The sequence below is a fragment of the Scomber japonicus genome, chromosome 2 (assembly GCF_027409825.1).
Source record: "Scomber japonicus isolate fScoJap1 chromosome 2, fScoJap1.pri, whole genome shotgun sequence".
In the NCBI taxonomy this organism is placed as follows: domain Eukaryota; kingdom Metazoa; phylum Chordata; class Actinopteri; order Scombriformes; family Scombridae; genus Scomber; species Scomber japonicus.
The window spans coordinates 30,032,312-30,051,862 of NC_070579.1; the positions used below are offsets into that span (position 1 = coordinate 30,032,312).

Sequence of the window (19,551 nt, forward strand, 5' to 3'; positions counted from 1 at the left end):
TATTGACTGCTCCGCAGAGCAAAACGCCTGATCATAACCTGGATGAGCGATTATGTGCTGTGTACTTTGATTCACACAGAGTAAAGGTGACAGGTGACAGCAAATATAATGGAAAGCAGAGAAAGTAGATCTCAGAATGTTCGGCCAAGGCTGTACAGTAAATCTACAGCTTGTAGGAATGTTACTGGTGAACTCTGAACGACTTCCTGCGGTGGAAAGACTTATTTTTGCTACTTTCCTTGGACTGTGACTGACTGCACACACCCAACAGTGAAATCTGATCAACGTCCCAGACAGCTCATACTGAGGAAAGATTGATCCCTCAACTTTATCTGTGTTCCAGGTCAGATTCACACACACACCCACTGTATCAGGAAATGATGCAACAGATATCGTTTTTGCTTTTTTTTTTTATCTTATCACCTACATTGTGTTTTCACACATTTTTCTTCTCACTTTCCACTTTTATTTGCAGAATTTGTGACCCTGGTGAGAGGTAATAAGTCCGTCTTTTACTAATACAATATATAAACTCATGCAGCCTCTGATATTAAACATACAGTAATGCTGTATGTGATCTTCACACACAACCACACAAAGGGTTATTAGGGTATTCACACAATACCACTTTTACATATTGTCCTACTGGAGGGGGGAAGAACATTCAACCAGCAGGACAGAAAAAAGGGGAAAAAGCCATTTATTGACAATGATGATGTTAACAAACATAATAATATAAAAAAACAAAACGAATGCACATTGCTAAATCCTATCTTCACCTTTTAACTAAAATAAATGAACAGATACCATAATGAACAGTGACATTTTGAAGCAATACATGATTATGATGCTGAATAAAGTTTTTAATTTAAAGTGAGTGTGTAAATTAGAGAACATACTGAAAATATTGTTCTCAATCAAAAGCCACAATCACAATGTTATGGCATACAATGTGTTATCTGTCACTTTCTACTGATGGGTGTGTTCCACAGCATAGCGACAAGATGGTTTTAAGATACAGGCATCAATAACTACTAGATGTTTTAGTCCGATTGCATGCCAGATATCTTTCCAACTAAGGTGTGACACTGTTTGTGTTGGGTTGACAGCAGTTGAGTTCAGTAATGTTTGATTGGACACATTTCCTAAATGATCCATTAAGAAAAACACAATTAACATATTTGCCAAATCTTGCTTTGAGAACATAACAAAAATGTTTTTTAAAAATATATTTATATTTAACCGTGCATAAGAAAGCAGAAAGTGATTCAGAAGAACCTGAAAAACATGTCTTTGTTTGCCAGCCATCTGTGTTAGTCAAAATAAAGTTTGCACTGCACACTTTCTAGATGATGTAATGTGTTATCCCTGAGTAGATGTGTGACACAGATTTGAATTAAGAACTTATATTAATGAAGATATAATGAGTATGATGGTGTTCCATGGGCATTTACCACACTCCTCCTATGAGCTTGCTTACCCTGTCTCCTCCTTATTTTCATAAATCATTTCCAAACCTTTTTCCAAATTAGGTCACAATTGTTGTGTGTGTACTGGCTCCAAACATTAGTTTTTTTTATGTTACCATTATTTCTGGTTCTGATGATCAAATCAAATAAAAATAAAATGGTGCATGGCTTTTATTGGTTCTTAAACCTTACTGATTCATAATAACTTCATATTAAACTTGTAACATAAACCACACTCCTGCTGAAGTGTGCCTGGTACAAGCTTCTCCTCCCTCATGTTGCAGTCCTTTCATATGTGTGATCATGCTGATCCATGCAACATTTGATTACACAGTGCAGTATTGCTTACACACACACACACACACACACACACACACACACACACACACACACACACACACACACACACACACACACACACACACACACACACACACATATATAACCATATATAACTTACACTAGGAATCAAACAACATTATATGACACTGGCAAACTTCACACATTGAAAATAACCCAAAATTTCCAACAGAAGCCACTAATTATTGAGATGTGCTTTGGATGATTCTCATTCGTAGGTAAAGTTCTTGTTAATGCAGCTGCTAGATACCTAATAGCCTTTACTATAGTTACAAATCAGTATGCAAACTGTAGAAAACATCGACTAATGCTGGTATGACTATTGTTACATTTGCTTACTTAAAGATCCACTTCAGACATGCATTAAGACATATAAAAACACTCTGCTTAGAATAGTAATGTGTGTCTTATATGGTTTTTCAACGAAAAGGTGTAATTACAACTTTAAAATCCTTCATCTCTTCTATCTCCCCCATTAGAAAAATCCATCATCTTAATAATGTTCATTTCAGAAGTTTCACTGCAAAATGTCTCCTACTTCACTGTAAAGTTCACTCTCAGTGTTTGTGCAGTGGGGGCTTCATGTTTCCTCATCACACTTGTGTAAGTTGATTATTGGACCAGGAGTGACTACAAACTGGTTGTGATGTCACAAATCATGCTAAGAGGCCCACCCCTTAAAATCTGACTTTGATGGGCACAGAGAAACTCCACTTTCAGCAGATGCATCATTCTGCACAGTGAAGTTCAAACATACAACTGTAGGAATAAGAAGAAAAACTCATTTATGAGTGGAGGGGGACTTTAAGATAGATGGTAGATGGAAACAAAGAAAAGATGCTGTGATGTAACAGTTTACTTCCATTCAAAAGCCCCCAAAAGTCCCTATACATTTGTACAATATGCAATTGGTCAAATATATTGCTGAGGTACTTTAAAGCTAAAGATAAACGCTAAAACTTATTGTAACAGTATAGTACAAGAAAAGATGAGTGTCTCATGTCAGTTAAATAGAATCTCTTCACTGGCTCTCAATATATTTACACAGAATAACAACTCAACAATATTCAGAAATACACACTAGGAATGATTACAGACAGGTGAAACTATATCTGTGAAGTGTATAAGTGAAGAGTGCAGGAGATAAATACTAAATGGTGAAAAAGGAGAAATGTTACTTTATATACATAGTAGGATTAACATTTTTTGATTTCAAAATCTTCAATATCAAAAGTAATATGCTTTAAAATGATCTCAAAATCTATGCAGACTAGACACAGTATCCAGATGATCAGAATTACATTAAAACCATGTAAAGCCAAAGTGAAACGGACACAGAAGAATAATAAAAACCATTAAACACCTGAGATGATCTGTTATCAATCCATCAAGTTTACCAACCTGATATTCAACCTGTCCTCCATGGAGAACATTAACTGTCACGCCTAATCAGTTAAAAATAAAACAATTATCTGCATGCCAGACACTGTCTTGGAATCTAAACTGACGCTGCCTCCCTCCCTCGGGCTCTATATAATGCTCAGTAGTCTCAGTCAGAAACACCTCCTGCTACAGACTGTCTAGTTTTGACCACCTGCAGCTCAGCCTCCTTCTCCACCTCTCATCATGCCTGTCTCTGTCGAGCAACGAAGCCTCATCTCCACCGGGGGCTACCTGGGGCGCGCTCCCAGCGTGTACGGAGGCGCGGGAGGTTACGGGACGCGCATCTCCCAGTCCAACTCTGTCTTCTCCTCTGGGTCTATGTCGGGCTACGACTCTTCAATGATAACCAACGAGAAGGTGACCATGCAGAACCTCAACGACCGCCTGGCCTCCTACTTGGAGAGGGTAAGTTGTTGTTGTTGATGATGATGATGATGATGATGCACTCTATAAACTGCAACAATCCCACTTTCCAGTACTTATGCCTAGAAATAACTCAGAAAGCACATGTAGTAAACAACAATAATAATCATAATAATCATAGTCATTATTATTATTATAAAATGTATCCTTGCTCCTCATACATAAAGTATCATATAATCTGGTTTTTGCAGTTTAATTTGATTTTATATATTTAAAAAAAAGATAATAAAGATCACAGGTCTCTGGAGAAAGTACCTTTAGTGCATATAAAGTGCTGACTATGCTTAATAACAGTACTACTGAGAATTATCTCACATTTGTGTCTACTACATTTTAGAGGGAACTATTTTTTTTTATTTTATTGTTTTTTACTTGACTTATTTGAAAGTTACTTGTTACTTTGCAGATCGTGATATTTAGCTGAATGTATCATGAGCTTACAAGATATAAATCACTGTAAAATAAGCTACTTAACCATATGTAACATATATGTACTTGAATTGAGCTCCACCATGACCAGCTATAACATTAAAAAATAACATATTAACATATTAACATATCATTACATCAGTGATATTAAGTCAATATTTCTACGTTTATATGTAAAAATACACCAATAACAGGAAGCTTTCAAGTACTTTATGTTTGATACTTTAAGTGTAGCAGGATGAAATGTTTTAGGAGTGGTATAATATCCTTTTTTGGATTAGAAAAATATAATTTAACTGAGGAGATGCAGGAGTTATGAGCCCGGACTGAAGCGCTTTATAAACAGCGTCATCTATCATCTGTCATCTGTCGTTGCGTGCCGTGACACTTTGGTTGTGTGTGCAGGTGCGTTCCCTGGAGAGTGCCAACGGGAAGCTGGAGCTGCAGATTAAAGAGTTCAATGAGAAGAGATGTATCATTTCCAGAGACTACACCATTCACTCTGCCACCATCTCTGATCTCAGAGCGAAAGTAAAACTTACATTTAACACCACACATTAAGAACAATAAGAAAACTATTTTAAAAACAAAGAGCTAGAAACACACAGAAAGCATGTTGTGTATATGGTTTAAAACCTAAACTGGATTAACAAAGCAGGTTTTTAAAAGAGGCATAATCCTCAATTATACCATTATGACAACACATAACACATTTTTTGTCTACTTTGAACTGCTTAGAAGTAGAGAACAGAAATCTTATTAGTTTTTCAAAAGAACACAGAGATTAAGATGAACCAGTTTCTAGTGGTTAACATAACTTTGTTTCTCAGCCTTTCATGTCAAATGTGATAGACTTAAGAACCAGTGGAGCACATCTGTGGATTCTCTTTGTTGTAACTTAAAACCTTTGCATACCAAGAAGTCAGTCATTTTCTGATGTCTGCTACAGAACAAAAATGACACAAATTTACTGATGAATGCCTTCAGTGAAGCAATCAAACATATGAACAAAGACATTTTTCCACCGCATTTAGATTGCAAGGAGATATTCAGAGAATCAAAGTATCATCCTGCAGATTGAGAATGCTCAACTGGCCATGGAAGACTTCAAGATAAAGTAGGTTTAATTCTTCTGTCACTTCATGCAAAAATCTGGATATACTTTCTTATAATCTCATTAGGGTAAAAAAGAAAGAAGAAAACAATACTTTTGTAATTGCTGTAAAGTAATGGCTAATTGTATAAGTTTTGAATAAGATTTACATTATGCATTTATTGTTAAATGTGAACTGTTTTATTGCAACTATAAATAACTGTAAATCCTGACACAGCTTCTGTAACTCCACCTGACCTCCTTCTGTAGGTATGAGATGGAGGTACACATGTGTAATGCAGTGGAGGCTGATGTGGCTCGTCTCCGAGGGATCCGGGACTCCATGAAACTTTCCATCACCGACCTCAGTGCGCAGATTCAAAGTCTGAAAGAAGAGCTGGCGTACTGCAAATCCAGCCATGCGGAGGTGAGGAACGAAATGTCTTCTCTGTCCTGTTTAAAACTGAATTTGAAACTATAAGTGTTGGAGGATTCTGAATGACTTAAGAGCAGGTGTGTTTCTGGTGCAATGGCACCATCTGTTGGTGCCATGACTCTCACACCACGCAGAGGACATAAAAGTTTTCTCCTTTTCATGTGGCAGGAGATGGAGCGGTTGAGGGTACAGCAGAGTGGTAATGTGAACGTCCAAGTGGACAACGCACACTCTGTGGATCTAAAAAAGGTCATGGAGGACATGAGGAGCCAGTATGAAGTGCTGATGATGAAGAACAAGGAAGAACTTGAGAGATGGTTCCAACAAAAGGTGAGATGGGAGAGCGACATACTCAAAATGACTAGAAACAAAAATTATGAGAAGAGTCACAGATGGAAAATTCAAGACATTTATTTATTGTGTGTGTGTGTGCATGTGTGTACGTGTGTGAAGATGAAAGGTCTCCAGACAACCATCAGCACCCACACAAAAGAGGTGGAGACATATTCTGTCCAGCTCAAGGAACTGAAGATGACCTACCAGAGTCTGGAGATTAACCTCCAAAGTGTCCACGCAGAGGTAGGAAACAGACAAAAGCACCTTGACTGTGTGGGATTATATTTGTATTGTGCAGATACATCACGAAGCTGTAACTTTATGATTTCCTATCAGGCAAGCAGTGTGGTTTTCCTTCTCTTACAGTTTCTCTTGCATTCCCTGCAGATTCAGTGCCGTTATCAGAGTCTAGAGGAAACAAAGAGTCGATTCAGCATTCAGCTCAGCCAGCTCCAGCTGACCATCAACATGATGGAGGTGGAGCTGCAGCAGTTGAGAGACTCTCTGGGACAACAGAGAAGGGAGTACAACCTGCTGCTGGACATCAAGATGCGACTGGAACTGGAGATTGTCGAGTACAGGAGACTGCTGGATGGAGAACATAAGCAAGCAAAGTGAGATATGAAGCAGTCTGTAATTCTTTAAGCCAACAGTTTAAGCAGAACATTATGTTTTAACACATGTCCACTCTCTTCAAAGGGCTGTGATCATCAGCAAGGTGGTGGAGCATGTGGAAGGTAAGAAACTGTCCAATAAACCAGCTTCACTTTCCTGTAAATGTTTGCTGTGATTAGGGTGCAGCGACTGTCAATGATGCATTATGTGTCTTCTCCACCTCTGCAGAGAAAAAACCCCACATTGAGAGGCGAGTGAAGACCATTGTGGAGGAAATCATTGATGGAAAGGTGGTGTCCTCCGTTGTTGACACTCAAGTGGAGGACATTCAATAACACCTCTGATAGTGCTAAACTTCATTTATGATGATTCGGCCCCTAAATAGTTAATAATTGACTCCTTTAATATCATTTATTATAGTCAACTGTTATGTTCAGCTCAGCTGTCTACAGGTATTATAATTACTTCCTAAATTTAAACTATATTGAAAAAGCACATTTCCTTTGCATGTTCTCTCTCACTTTTCTTTTTATTGCTTATTTTGTTTTTATATTGAGGTGGGAGTACATAATGAGTTTTTTGTGGTGATTGCTCAGTGCGAGGCCAAAATACATTAAAAATTCAGAAAATACAGATACAAATGCATGTTAAATCACAAATCAGAAAGGTTTTTGTGCTTTTGAATAGTATAATTTAACCACAGATGGTGTAACTTCCTGTTTAAAACATCAAACAAACAAATCATGTTTTGGACACACAAACAACAATTGGGTGTTAAAGGTGGTCAGACAGTATCAGACATTGTTTAAAAAAACATAGCTATGTAGAGAAACCTGCATGAAACTTGTCAATCTTTTAGATCACTTTTGGTTTTGGCCCCCTGCTGCAGCATCAAGCCAGTTTTAAGCTTTGGAAATAAAATGACATACTTTGCAACGTTTTTCTGCAAGACCTTAAAGTTAGTATCGATATTTTTACTGTGTGGATACTCTGCTAAATATTATAACAACATACTGTAATAAAACCTAATTAAATGTTAACTCTGAAGTCCCATGTAGTTTTTATTATGTAATTCTACTCAAGACCACCAGGTGTCACCTTTGTCTTTCCATCCAACAGTGCAATCATGACATACTGTAACTTTGGTGGATCTTATGATCGCATTTCACCAAAGTGGAAACAGATTGTTGTTGCACAAAATTCATTTAAAGACATGATTAACTGAACTTACCCACAGGACAATGAACAATGTTCTAGAAATAGCACAGTAGACACGATATAGACCTATGTGATATACTCAGAAACATGCAGAGCTTTGCCAGAGATGTAAATGTGTCCTGAATGTGATACAGTAGATGTTTTAGAGTGGTTGGGGGAGGCTCATAGTTCATGCTTCAGTCTTCATTTGGGTGGAGTTGAATCAAGTGGAGACTTGAGATCTCCATACATCCATTATTCACCTTCCTGGTGGGAAAAATGACTCAACTTGTAATACCTTTCTTCCTTCGCTGCTTTTGTGCTGCACTCAATTAACACATCATTGCTAGGTTATTAAATCAATTTAATGGTCCTGAGATGTGATTCTTGCTGTTTCAGCAGCTTTGAGTAGAAGAGAATGATCAAGTTTAGGCAAAGAAGACTGTAGGCATCTACCTCACAAACAATCGAAATGTGAATCATTCTGCATTGACTAGTCAAGACAAAAGCCAACAGTGTTGATGGACCTTTGAAACTTACACTTAACTCACTGTAGAGGCAGTCTGAAAAGAGTGTGTGTCACATTCATGATTAAAACATAGATACTAAATCTGTTTAGATTGGCAAATGCACAGTACACTTCCTCTCCTTTACTGTCCATCTTCTCACCTGGACACACACATTTCTAACATCCAATTTGTACTCCTAGTGTCAAACTTCATGCCCAAGAGAGTAAAAAGTGGACAAAAACAGACAAAATCTACATTTTGCAGTAGCATGTACTATGTGGACAGAACAGAACAGAAAAAAACAACAAAATCACAAACACAGTCCTGTTACCTCAGGCTTGTGTGCAATGTGCATCACATGAGTTTTCCTTCAGCTGACTAATCTCTATTATCAACAAAATAAATGTCATTAATTGTGTGCATGTGGGTCCTCATTCAATTTAGTTACGCATTGTGATGCTTTTGAAATGCAGCGAGGAGATAGTGAAGCTCTCAAGTGAATATACAAGTTACTTTTATATATTATTAATGACAAAAAGTGAATCTAGAGTTAGTTCTCCTCAGTTCTGTTGCATTTTCTGTTGTAAATTTCCAGACTTCTCAGTGTATCTGCATTCAAGTGTTGCATGAATTACTGCTGTTAGTAAAGGGTGTTGCCAATATGTGCAGGGTATAAGTGCAAGCAAAATCTGTCTGGGCCTGAAATACTTTTTTAAACATCACATAGACAAATGGGCATTTAAAGAAAAAAAACAAACTTGGATGCATCAGTGATTCACCCCAGAAGGTATTCGCTCTGCTACAAGACATAAAAAGAGAGATATTGTTTCAGGCTGGTCTTCTCTCTTACATGAGACATACACACCCAGGTAAAAGCACCTCGAGCTAATTCTCATGTCACAGCAGTAACCACATTTCAAACATACTGATCCTGTTTTCACCACAAGCTGCAGTTATTTGTGTGTAACAGGAACTTCGTACCCAGGCTTGAATAGGTCTTTCGTACTCTGAGAACTCATTCAGATGAATAGTGGAACACATATGTGACAAAGTAAAAGTGTCATTACGGGTTATTGATATGTTTTTTTTTGACAGAACACCCACAAGTTAAACTACAAGTATAACTAATGTATATGTGGAGATTATCACCTTCTATACACACTGCACATGAGTCTATTACTGTAAAGTCTGCATTCAAGTTTCAACATGAATTCTCTAGATAAAAAAACTGCAAAAAAAGGACATTCTTAGTGAATGGAGCATGTGGTTTGTAGGAGTCTCCCAATTAAAAGCGTCCATACCTCATTCATGGTTGCTTCACACACAGAAACCACAGTCACACCTTGCCTCATAGCCACACATACCATAACCATCACTCACTCACATAAAACCAAACCCTGTCCTTTGTTTTGTCAAAGCAGAAGAGTGCACAGAGTGTCTGTTGGTTACATAATATTGTTTCACTCTAACTAAAATTAAATACCTTAGTTTTATCTTCAAGTGAATTAAATCTACCTATAAAGTGTATGTATTGACAAAGAGATCATAATAATGATAACTTTATTTGTATAGTACCTTTCATAAAAGAAATGCAGCTCAAAGTGCCTTACAACAAAAGAAATTACATAAACAAAGTGCTTCACATTACGCAACCTGTGAAGAAACTTATAAAGTCTCTTAACACTTTGGTGTTTTAAAAGAATCCTAAAGCAAGAGCACCTGAGTTTGATTTCAGAGACAGTGGGTGAAAATGCTTGCTATGTTATTAACTTAGAGCATCAGGGAGGCACAAGCACACTTCTCCAGACCACTGCTGCCTCAAAGGGACTTTTATGTGATTTTTGTGGGTTTTGTGGATTATGTTTTGTGAACTGTCATTTAATTGCAGAAGCTGATAAAGTGGTTGTGTTTATTTCTGGTAGCAGTAATTAATTAAATTAGGTAAAGTAAAATACCCTCTCAATGTTCCTGGAAATATGCAGCATTTCCAGTTTATTACAATTGCTCACAGGCATTACTCTATAGTCATACAACTACAACTCTTCACAAAGTCAGCACCACAGAAGTCTTTGTTGATTAAACTGGGCCGGTGTGATTCGTTACCATGACACTAAATGCCTACAATGACCACACCTTTCACAATTCACAAATTACTTTCTCACTAAAACTCAGCCACCAATGAATCTCTGTGTAATTCCATTTTGCACACATTTACATACTATTGTCAAAACTGTTCAGTTTACATTAAAGAACCAAACATATCACAAAATGACGCTACATTAGGGTGCAATTTGATACATTCTGCTGCATCTTAAAATACAGAAATGAGAAAGAAATTGGATTATACAACACTGAGCTCTTTCTTTGATGACCTCCATGAAAGCCAGGTGGGGAAAAAAAGGGTTAAAAAGTTTTTCACTTCACTTTTCATTGCTCAACCCCACAGAGAAATACTTTTTCTCATTGAGGTGTAAAGTTTATGACCTGATCACATGATCACATCCTTCTTTGACATAATGGATGCTGCATGTCTGTATCTGCAGGGGATTGTAGGGACGGATCAGACATGGAAAAAGAGTCTTTCGCACATGTATTACAAGATGGGGTTGACTATCTGTAGCTCTCCTTTACATGTAAGTGAAAATGCATGGGTTTGTACTGCATTACTGGTAATACTTTAGTTTCAAGCAATTGATAACATCTAAAATACTGCAGCATCAAAACGGTTTTATCTTTGCTCAAAATCAAACAATGATTGCACCACCAGATAAAATAAAAACACTACTGATCATTTATTACATACTACATAAACAATTGCATAGAGATCTAGAAAAAAGTTTGTTTATACTGTAATACAGTAAATGAAAAGAAATATTCACAACTCAGTGACACAGTTGATGGGCCCGGCCAGCGGGCTTCATCTACATTACAGGCTGCCTGATAATGTTCTGTCTAGGCAAGAAATGGGAGAAAAACCCTCTAGTGTGCCAGATCCAGCCTTGGCAAGACTCCACACCTGTATCACCACAGGCTAATGTCATGGCCTGGTACTGGGTTTTTGGTCGTAAACCTCCACTGCCATGCAGACAAAAACCCTTCTAATGGGCTTAAAAGGGAGTACAGTGGAAGGCAAACATTTATGAATGCCTGGTTGATGTTGAACCACTCTTTTAACAGCACAGTGAAAACTGGCGTTGTCCCAATTTACGACATAGACAGGAGGCTCTGCCTACTCATGATCCTGCTGCTCAAGTCCAAACAAGACATTCTAAAGACCACCTAGAAATGTAAGATGATGTTCGGTGTTTCCCAATAACGCTGTGGAAATATGTTTACTGTGGGGCAGTGTGGGCAGTGCAAACCCACACTAAACCAAAATGGGCCCTGTGTGTGTTAGCCAATGTAGGGCCCAAAGCAACTTTGCCTTTTTGGGCCCTCATGTGGGTTTCATACCCCTTTCACACCAAAGCAGTTCCAGTGCTGGTGCTGGTGCTGGTTCGCAGTCGGTTCAACTGCGAACCAGCTGAGAACCAGTTTGCTTTCCCACTGCTCAAGGGTCTTGCGGGGCCACGTAATGGCATCACTGCATACGCCAGTTACGTTCGCTGCTTTCCCATAAAGACTCGTGCAACAACAACAATAATGGCAGACTAGCTTTGGTACAGCTGTTGCTCCTGGCTCGCAACCACACGGCAGATACAACGTATTTGTGCTGCTCGACAGGTTGTTAGTCTTTGTTGTTAGCCGGCAGAGCGCAGTTAACTCACAACACATTAATTTCACCATCAGTCAAATGTTCAAGGGATAATTCACTCCTTATCTATTCACCACACGGTCTTGTTTGTTGTGGTTGGTCTCAATAACCCCGCCCCCTGCACCTTAAGGTAAGCGGTTCTTTCTTTTAGTCCAGCAAAGAACTGGTGCCACTCTGGAACCAGTTTTTGTGGCCCGGAGCCAGTTCTTTGTGTGAACAGGAAAACCGGTTCCAAATTAAGCACTGGCCCCGAACCAGCACTGCAACTGCTTTGGTGTTAAAGGGGATGTGACCCACTGTGGGCTTGACCACAGATTGTCAATTTTCAATATCATTTCTTAATTTCTTTCTTCTAATCTGGTTGTGAATATATAAGTATTCAAAACATACAACTTAGTTGACACTACTTTCAACAAGAGCACTTATCCTGCATATGCATAGTAATTTTGTGGGTCTATACTACAGGTACAACAGGACCACATTCATTGTTTTTGTTAAGTATGCCCAGTTTGCCCACACAGGGTCTAACAAATATACTGCTTTGGGGCCTCTGCGGCCAGTGTGCTGTGGACCAGCATGAAATGCAGGGGGAATGTGGACTCCACACCCCACACTATGGTGCCCAGGTCTGTATGGCTGAGGGCGACATGACCTGTGGAGAACCCCACAATTACTTACGGCTGCATACAGTGTCACATTGTTACCATGTTGGCCAGGGAGTCCTTACATACATGTCTTTACAATATAGTGCAGCCTGACAGTTGCATGTAGCATACTGTACTGTAAACAATCACCACTGACTGTGTCTGTTTGAATGCACACTTTTACAAACTGAAATCACTGATCTTTAACGCTTCGAGTTATGCTCAATAGGTTGCTTCATGTGAACCCTGTTATGTTGGAGCACACGGTCAGTGGTGGAAATACTGACACTGTTGATTCCTTCAGACATTGGGCCAGATGCAAAAAAACACTCGTACGCACAGATTCGTTCTTAAACCATGCGTACAAGTGATTTACGAGGATTTGCCGCATTCACAAATTTTCTTGAATTTTGGATTTTCTCTGAGGTACGAACAAACTGTCGTACCTGTCACGCACAATCAACCTGCAGTCCTCCATTCTTTGTCTTTCCCTTGACCTTTAATTCCACCACGTACACACTAAATAATAAAATGTGTTTTAGGTGCCATTTTAATGAATGGAGCTTCTCTACAACCTGCCGGATGTCCTAATATGGTATTTTGAAGGCGTCATTCATGTTATTTCACTATTCTCGGGAAAAAGGTTGGATTCATCATGTTTATGACAGCCATTTACGACTGTTTCCTGGTGATAAGAATGTTTGATGAATCCGACGTGGCACACTCATAAATTCCACTTCACGAAAAAAGTACAATAGATTTTAAAAGAAAAATACGAACATATTCTTGCATCTGGCCCATTGTCTTGAAGGACCATGTCAACAATGAGAGCCTCTTGCTGTTAAGAGAATGTAAGAGTCCCTCCACTCTCACATGGCAGTCCAGCAATACTACAAAGAGGGAACATGCAGTAATTAATTCCATGAAGAAGAACATGGTCTATCACAATTGCAGGAATTTCATCTGAAATGTTTATGGTCTTCCTCCTCCTCTTCCTTCTTATAACACACTTTTCTGCCTTTCAGATTGTTTCCTCCTGTTGGTATCATCCTCCAACTCACTTGTGCAGCCTGTCCACTTTGAACTGGCTTACATTGGTTTTATCCCATCATTAGCAACCAAGTGAGAACAGTTTAGAGTCATTGTGTGTAAGCTATGACATCTGTGCTGTAATTATGTTTAACCTCGGCCTCCTGTGGTTACAGTTATGCATCAGAAATGTATCACAACACAAAATGTGTTTTAGTGAGTTTCACAAAAAGAGTAAAAAAGATCTACAAATTGTGTATACTTGATAAAAAATTGTTGAAAGTTTTTCTAAAAGAGCCATTGATTCAATAAATGGGTTCACGCTACTGAACACTTGGTTCAGAGAAATGGGGTTTACAGCTTTGGCAGTTCAGAAAAACTGCAAAATGTAAACCAAATGTAGCAAGTGAACTTAAAAAGAATAATTTAACTCTGTCATAATAATATTAACCATGTAATCTACATTGATAATTGAACATCAACCATGTCAAACTGTAAACCAATATGCTCAAATTGATGAAATAACATTTTGAACAGCATGAATTTAATTTCAGAAAAAGTCAAGTAGGCAAATATTTTAAAAAGAAAAAAAAATTACTAATTCAACATTGTCCATGTCACAGTCTCCAACTTTAGCCCTCTTTGACCTGCAGTGAGATCTCTCTGCCACTCTGTCTGTTTTTTTGGCAGATGTAATGATTGCCTTGTGCCTGAGGAATAATGTCTCTGTCATGCTTTCTTTCATCTTTGATAACCACCAGTTACTATCAAAATGTTTTCTCTTTAAGAATACGATTAATATTCTTTATATTTTCATAGTGTCTATTTTATTATTTTGTTCAGTGTGAGAAAATCTCACAATTTTTGTCAGTCCACAGAAAATCAATGTGTTTAGTATTTTGCACTCATTTACTCACAGTGTAACAGTGTCTGAAATTACTCATACATTAACTCATAATTTACTGCTGACACTAACATCCAGTAAACTTTATATAGACTAACTAAACCAGAATGTACTGTAACAATATGCTCTGTTTAAACATCTTCACCAGTGCCACACCCACGATACAAACAATGTGCACAAACTCTGTCCTGTTGCACTGAATTATGTGGCAACTACCAAGCATTAAGTTCATATTTATAAATGAAACAAGAATGCAAGCTAAAATGTTTGAAACTCGACAAATGTCCTTAATTATACTTCGGTGCTGTAGAATACTTTTTCAACACTTGTGAATTGCTATACATTAGAACACACACACACTAGAGTTTGGTGTGTTAGTGTGAAAATGCTATCTCTAGGGAGCTGTCTTAGACATAATTTATAGCTGTTTAGCACATGCATGGGATGAGTTCTTAACCTCAAAACGAAAAGCAGCAGTGAAAAGAAACATCTGGTTTGTATTACCCCAAGCCAGTGTACAGTAGTCATTTGGCAGTTAGAGATCAAACAACTCTTTGTTAGGTTTAACTCTTAAGCAAAATGCCCCAAAGCAAAAATGCATTATTGTTGCATCCGTAAATCCAGAACTGCAAGGAAAACTTTAAAAAGTCTGCATGTTTTAATTAAATCAACCTTTTCACATTTGATGTGAGACTTATTGTTCAAAGTCCTCTGGGCATTATAAAACACCAAAAGAAATACTGTTGTGAAATGGAAAGAAGCAAACAAGCAAGAGCTTGTTCTTCTTTGAGCATGATGCACATGCCAACGCACAATGCCAAGAAAAATAAAGAACAAGACTCATCGTGGGGAACTTTCCAGCATTGCTGTGCCCAGTCTTGAATATGGCCAGGTCTCAACTAACGTCATAAATGCCCTTAAAACTAATTAAAACTGGCAACTCTGCAGTCTATTGTTGAGCAAAACAGAAGACAATGTATCAGATCTTTTCCAGAAAAGTTTCAGATGTGAAAAAGAAATTAATGTATGAAACACAAAAGAACCAACGCTTAGAAGTTGATTTTACTGCTAGATAACATCAGCATAAAAAAAAGACAAAGGGGTGTGTGAAAAGAAGTATGCTGGCTGAGAGTCAAGTGAAAGACTATCATTCATTTTGCTGTGTTTACAGTGCTCGTTTCTGTGGTTACACAACAGGTTTGCCATGGCACAAATTCAATAAAAATGGATTATGTGTCAGAACACTGACAAAGGCTTAAACCTGACGGATTTGCATCAATAACTAACCTGGAGCTCACAGTGACGGGTGTGGCTGTTGGCAATCATACTTTGTAGAAATAACAGGTAAAAGTTCAGATAGATGCACATTAATATGGAGTCTTGATATGAATAAATGCATAACAGAATAATGAAGCATGTGTTTTGTTTGAGGTTTGGAGATAGTTTTGAGGTTTGAATGGTGTCAGTAAATTGCTTCTCAAACAAGGATTTAGTGTAACCCTACTTTCTCCCCAGAATCGTTGCATAAAATGAACCTGAAGGGGGGGTGTGATGGGTGGGGCAGAGCACTCATCTCAGATTATGCTCCTCCCTTCAGTTCTGCACGCCCCCACTCACAGCAGAGGGAGCAGCCTTGTGAAGGATATAAAAGGTGAAGGAGGCAAGGCTGTACATCTCAGTCTATCATCTCCTCTCCAAGGCAGGCAGACCTTCTCAGCAACCATCACAATGGCATCCATTAGAAGCAGCGGCATTAAAAGCTCATTCTCTGGGCGCTCCTATTCAAGTGGAGGCTTGGGTGGAGGTTCAGTGCGTAGGGGATATGCCTCAAGTGTGTATGGTGGTGCAGGTGGCAGTGGAGCAAGAATCTCCTCTGCCAGCGTTTTCAGCTCAGGAGGTGGTTCAGGTGGTTATGGTTTTGGCATGGGAGAGGGCGCAGGCTATGGAGCAGGAGGTTGCATTGACCTTAGCGCAGGCCTCAACGAGAAGGCCACCATGCAGAACCTGAATGACCGTCTATCCTCCTACCTGGACAAGGTCCGCATCCTGGAGAAGGCCAATGCTGAGCTGGAACTCAAGATCCGCCAGTTCATGGAGAGCAAGACCTCCCCCAGATCCCGTGACTTCTCAGCTTTTGAGGTCACCATTGCTGACCTCCAGGGAAAGGTATGTTAGAAGAAGCCAAAGCATGTCACACTGTAGTTTATCATGCAGTGCAAAATGATCCACTGGCATTTAAAGTCAATGATTGTGAGCATTACTGTCCTTGTGTTACATGTAGTACCTTTTGTTGCTGACAGCATAGTTAATGTCTGGAGTCTGTTTGCAGTTGGAGACAGGTTGATGAAAGAACTCCACTAATTATGTTACATGAAACATTTCTTCATCACAGATCCAGGATGCCACCCGTACCAATGGAGGCATCTATCTGGCTATTGACAACGCAAAACTGGCAGCAGACGACTTCAGAACCAAGTAAGAATCATGTTGACTATGAGTGAAATGGAAAAAGAAGATAATTGACTGTAAAGAGAACAAGAGATTCATAATTTGAAGGTGCAAACACTGATGTTTGATCTCTTGCTGTGTGACAGGTATGAGAATGAGCTTGCTATGCGTCAATCAGTGGAGGCTGACATCGCAGGTCTGAAGAGACTCTTGGATGAGCTGACACTGGCCAGATCAGACCTGGAGATGCAGATAGAAGGTCTCAGGGAGGAGCTGATCTTCCTCAAGAAGAACCACGAGGAGGTGGGTAAAGCAAATTGTCATCTGAGTGGATTTGCATTGTGATTCATTCGTTACTGTACGGTAAAAGGAGCCCAACAAACCTCTTACCAATCTGTTTATTCAAAAGGAAATGGCGTCCATGCGGGCACAGATGACCGGACAGATCAACGTGGAGGTGGATGCAAAACCACAAGTAGACCTGAGCACCATCATGGCTGAGATCCGTGAGCAGTATGAGGGTGTGGCTGCCAAGAACCAGAGAGAGTTGGAACACTGGTTCCAGTCAAAGGTAAGACTCAACCCTGTACCCTGGTATTTATTTAACATGACATCCAGCACTATATATTTCTTTCACTTAGTATTTAATTGTCTGCTTAGAATCTAGTTTGATGGCATGTAGTCAAACATAACACTGATATTCTCCCATGTCTACTGCAGACAGAGGCGCTGAACAAGGAGGTGGCCGTGAGCACAGAAACTCTACAGACATCCAAGTCCGAAATCTCTGAGATCCGTCGTACACTGCAGGGCCTGGAAATCGAGCTACAATCCCAGCTAAGCATGGTAAATCCTCATCTTACTCCCTTTTTCATTCTGCACATTCTTTACCTATTCCACTCTCTGCAAAATGTCATTCAAAGTTTGATACACCTACAGTATTCATTGTTTCTCTCCTCACCGCCTCTCTTTTCTTCTCTTCCCTCCTGCAGAAAGCGGCTCTGGAAGGCACTTTAGGTGACACAGAGGCAAGATACTCAATGCAGCTACAAGGCCTCCAGATGCAGGTGACGAACTTGGAAGAACAATTGATGCAACTACGTGCTGACATGGAACACCAGGGCCAAGAATACAAAATGCTGCTCGACATCAAGACCCGTCTGGAGATGGAAATTGCAGAATACAGAAGACTGCTGGACGGAGAGGGCAGGTAAGAGAGGAGAGGATCAAAGCTTTGTAGAGATATGTATGATGTGATTGTGTGTGAAATAAAACTAACAGAACATTTGTATCTTTTCATCATAACTTTTCATCATAAACTAATATAACAATGATTGTCTTACCCTCCACAGCTTTGGCACTTCATCGAGCAGCAGTACGAAGACCAGCACCAAGGTGATAGTGGTGACAGAGGAACTGAAGGACGGCAAGGTGGTGTCCTCCTCCACCACCACCTCCTAATCCGTCTCACGCAGCAAACAAACACAAGAGAGCGACACCTGACAACTAAAAGCAAATCTGAATCCAGTACTTCCATCACGTACATGTTTGAACAAAATAAAAGGCTCTCTGTTTGCCGACTGCCATTTTGTGCTCTGTGTTTGACTAAATGTGTCTGCTTCATTCAAAATAATATCATGATGGTTACATGTTTTGAAATGGTATATTTCATCTTCCTACTGATGAATGTCAATTTAGATGTTTGATAGTTCAAATATTCATTACTTTGGGACATATGTGTATAAAACCTACACACAATGAAATCATAATAGCTTGAAGCTGTAGTACTTCAGCAGTGTTTGCCACATTATGTCCTGACAATAAAGGACAGATAAAATGGTTCTGTGAAGATAAGGTTGCTAATATGAAACCTGAGGCTAGCTGGTCTTGCCTCTTTTCATAAATTTCTCTGGGATACAAGTGACTTCAGGATTTAAACCCCAGAGACTACCCAGTGTTCAGCAATACAACACTACAGTTGTACAGCTCTCAGGTCTGAACTATAAGACTGAAGCAGAGCATGTGTTAAAAACAGCATACATGCTCATCATGACTTTTAACCCCCAGTGAATTAAGATTTTCTGTTTCAAGTTTAATTTTTATTAAACAACAATTTGCATATGTATTTGATTCTCTGAAGGGCAACTTATCAAGTGAGTGTGCTTCACTTTCACCCAATGCATGCTGGGATAAGGCTGTCATTACACTGACTAAAGTTGCATCAATTGATGTTTGGCCACTAGGGGACAAAGCATGGCGTGCTCTCTGATTTGCTTGCATCATATGGAGCCCACTACACATGTGCATTTACTGTTTCTTCCATGGGTCCACCTGCCTGTCCAAAAGTCTTTTTATCATGAGATGACATCACACACATAAAAATATATTTTCCAAGCTCTGAAGAAGATTTACAATATTAACTCTTCATGGATTAAAAATGCGTAATGCAAAGAGTAATAATG

The 19,551-nt window shown here is 39.1% G+C and overlaps 2 protein-coding genes across 2 annotated transcripts; both read left to right on the forward strand.

Moving 5' to 3' along the window:
• Positions 1-3,528: 3,528 nt before the first annotated feature.
• On the forward strand, positions 3,529-6,939 carry LOC128370600 (keratin, type I cytoskeletal 42-like). Its single transcript, XM_053330978.1, has 9 exons — positions 3,529-3,677; positions 4,530-4,655; positions 5,159-5,241; positions 5,488-5,644; positions 5,822-5,983; positions 6,107-6,232; positions 6,377-6,603; positions 6,689-6,726; positions 6,833-6,939. Exons 1-9 carry the CDS (start codon positions 3,591-3,593, stop codon positions 6,937-6,939), a joined length of 1,113 nt encoding a protein of 370 aa, XP_053186953.1. The 5' UTR covers positions 3,529-3,590.
• A 9,392-nt stretch (positions 6,940-16,331) lies between these two features.
• krt15 (keratin 15) lies at positions 16,332-18,650 on the forward strand. Its single transcript, XM_053341599.1, has 7 exons — positions 16,332-16,807; positions 17,034-17,116; positions 17,236-17,392; positions 17,499-17,660; positions 17,810-17,935; positions 18,082-18,299; positions 18,442-18,650. The coding sequence occupies exons 1-7, from the start codon at positions 16,370-16,372 to the stop codon at positions 18,548-18,550; spliced, it is 1,293 nt and encodes a 430-aa protein (XP_053197574.1). The 5' UTR covers positions 16,332-16,369; the 3' UTR covers positions 18,551-18,650.
• Positions 18,651-19,551: the final 901 nt, after the last annotated feature.

Bases quoted from the DNA above. Each gene is read 5' to 3' on its own strand.
- LOC128370600 (XM_053330978.1), top strand. From the start codon at position 3,591: ATGTCGGGCTACGACTCTTCAATGATAACCAACGAGAAGGTGACCATG. The intron at 3,678-4,529 runs GTAAGTTGTTGT...TTGTGTGTGCAG, and splicing joins TGGCCTCCTACTTGGAGAGG to GTGCGTTCCCTGGAGAGTGC. The intron at 6,727-6,832 runs GTAAGAAACTGT...CCACCTCTGCAG, and splicing joins GGTGGTGGAGCATGTGGAAG to AGAAAAAACCCCACATTGAG.
- krt15 (XM_053341599.1), top strand. From the start codon at position 16,370: ATGGCATCCATTAGAAGCAGCGGCATTAAAAGCTCATTCTCTGGGCGC. The intron at 16,808-17,033 runs GTATGTTAGAAG...TCTTCATCACAG, and splicing joins TTGCTGACCTCCAGGGAAAG to ATCCAGGATGCCACCCGTAC. The intron at 17,936-18,081 runs GTAAATCCTCAT...TCCCTCCTGCAG, and splicing joins TACAATCCCAGCTAAGCATG to AAAGCGGCTCTGGAAGGCAC.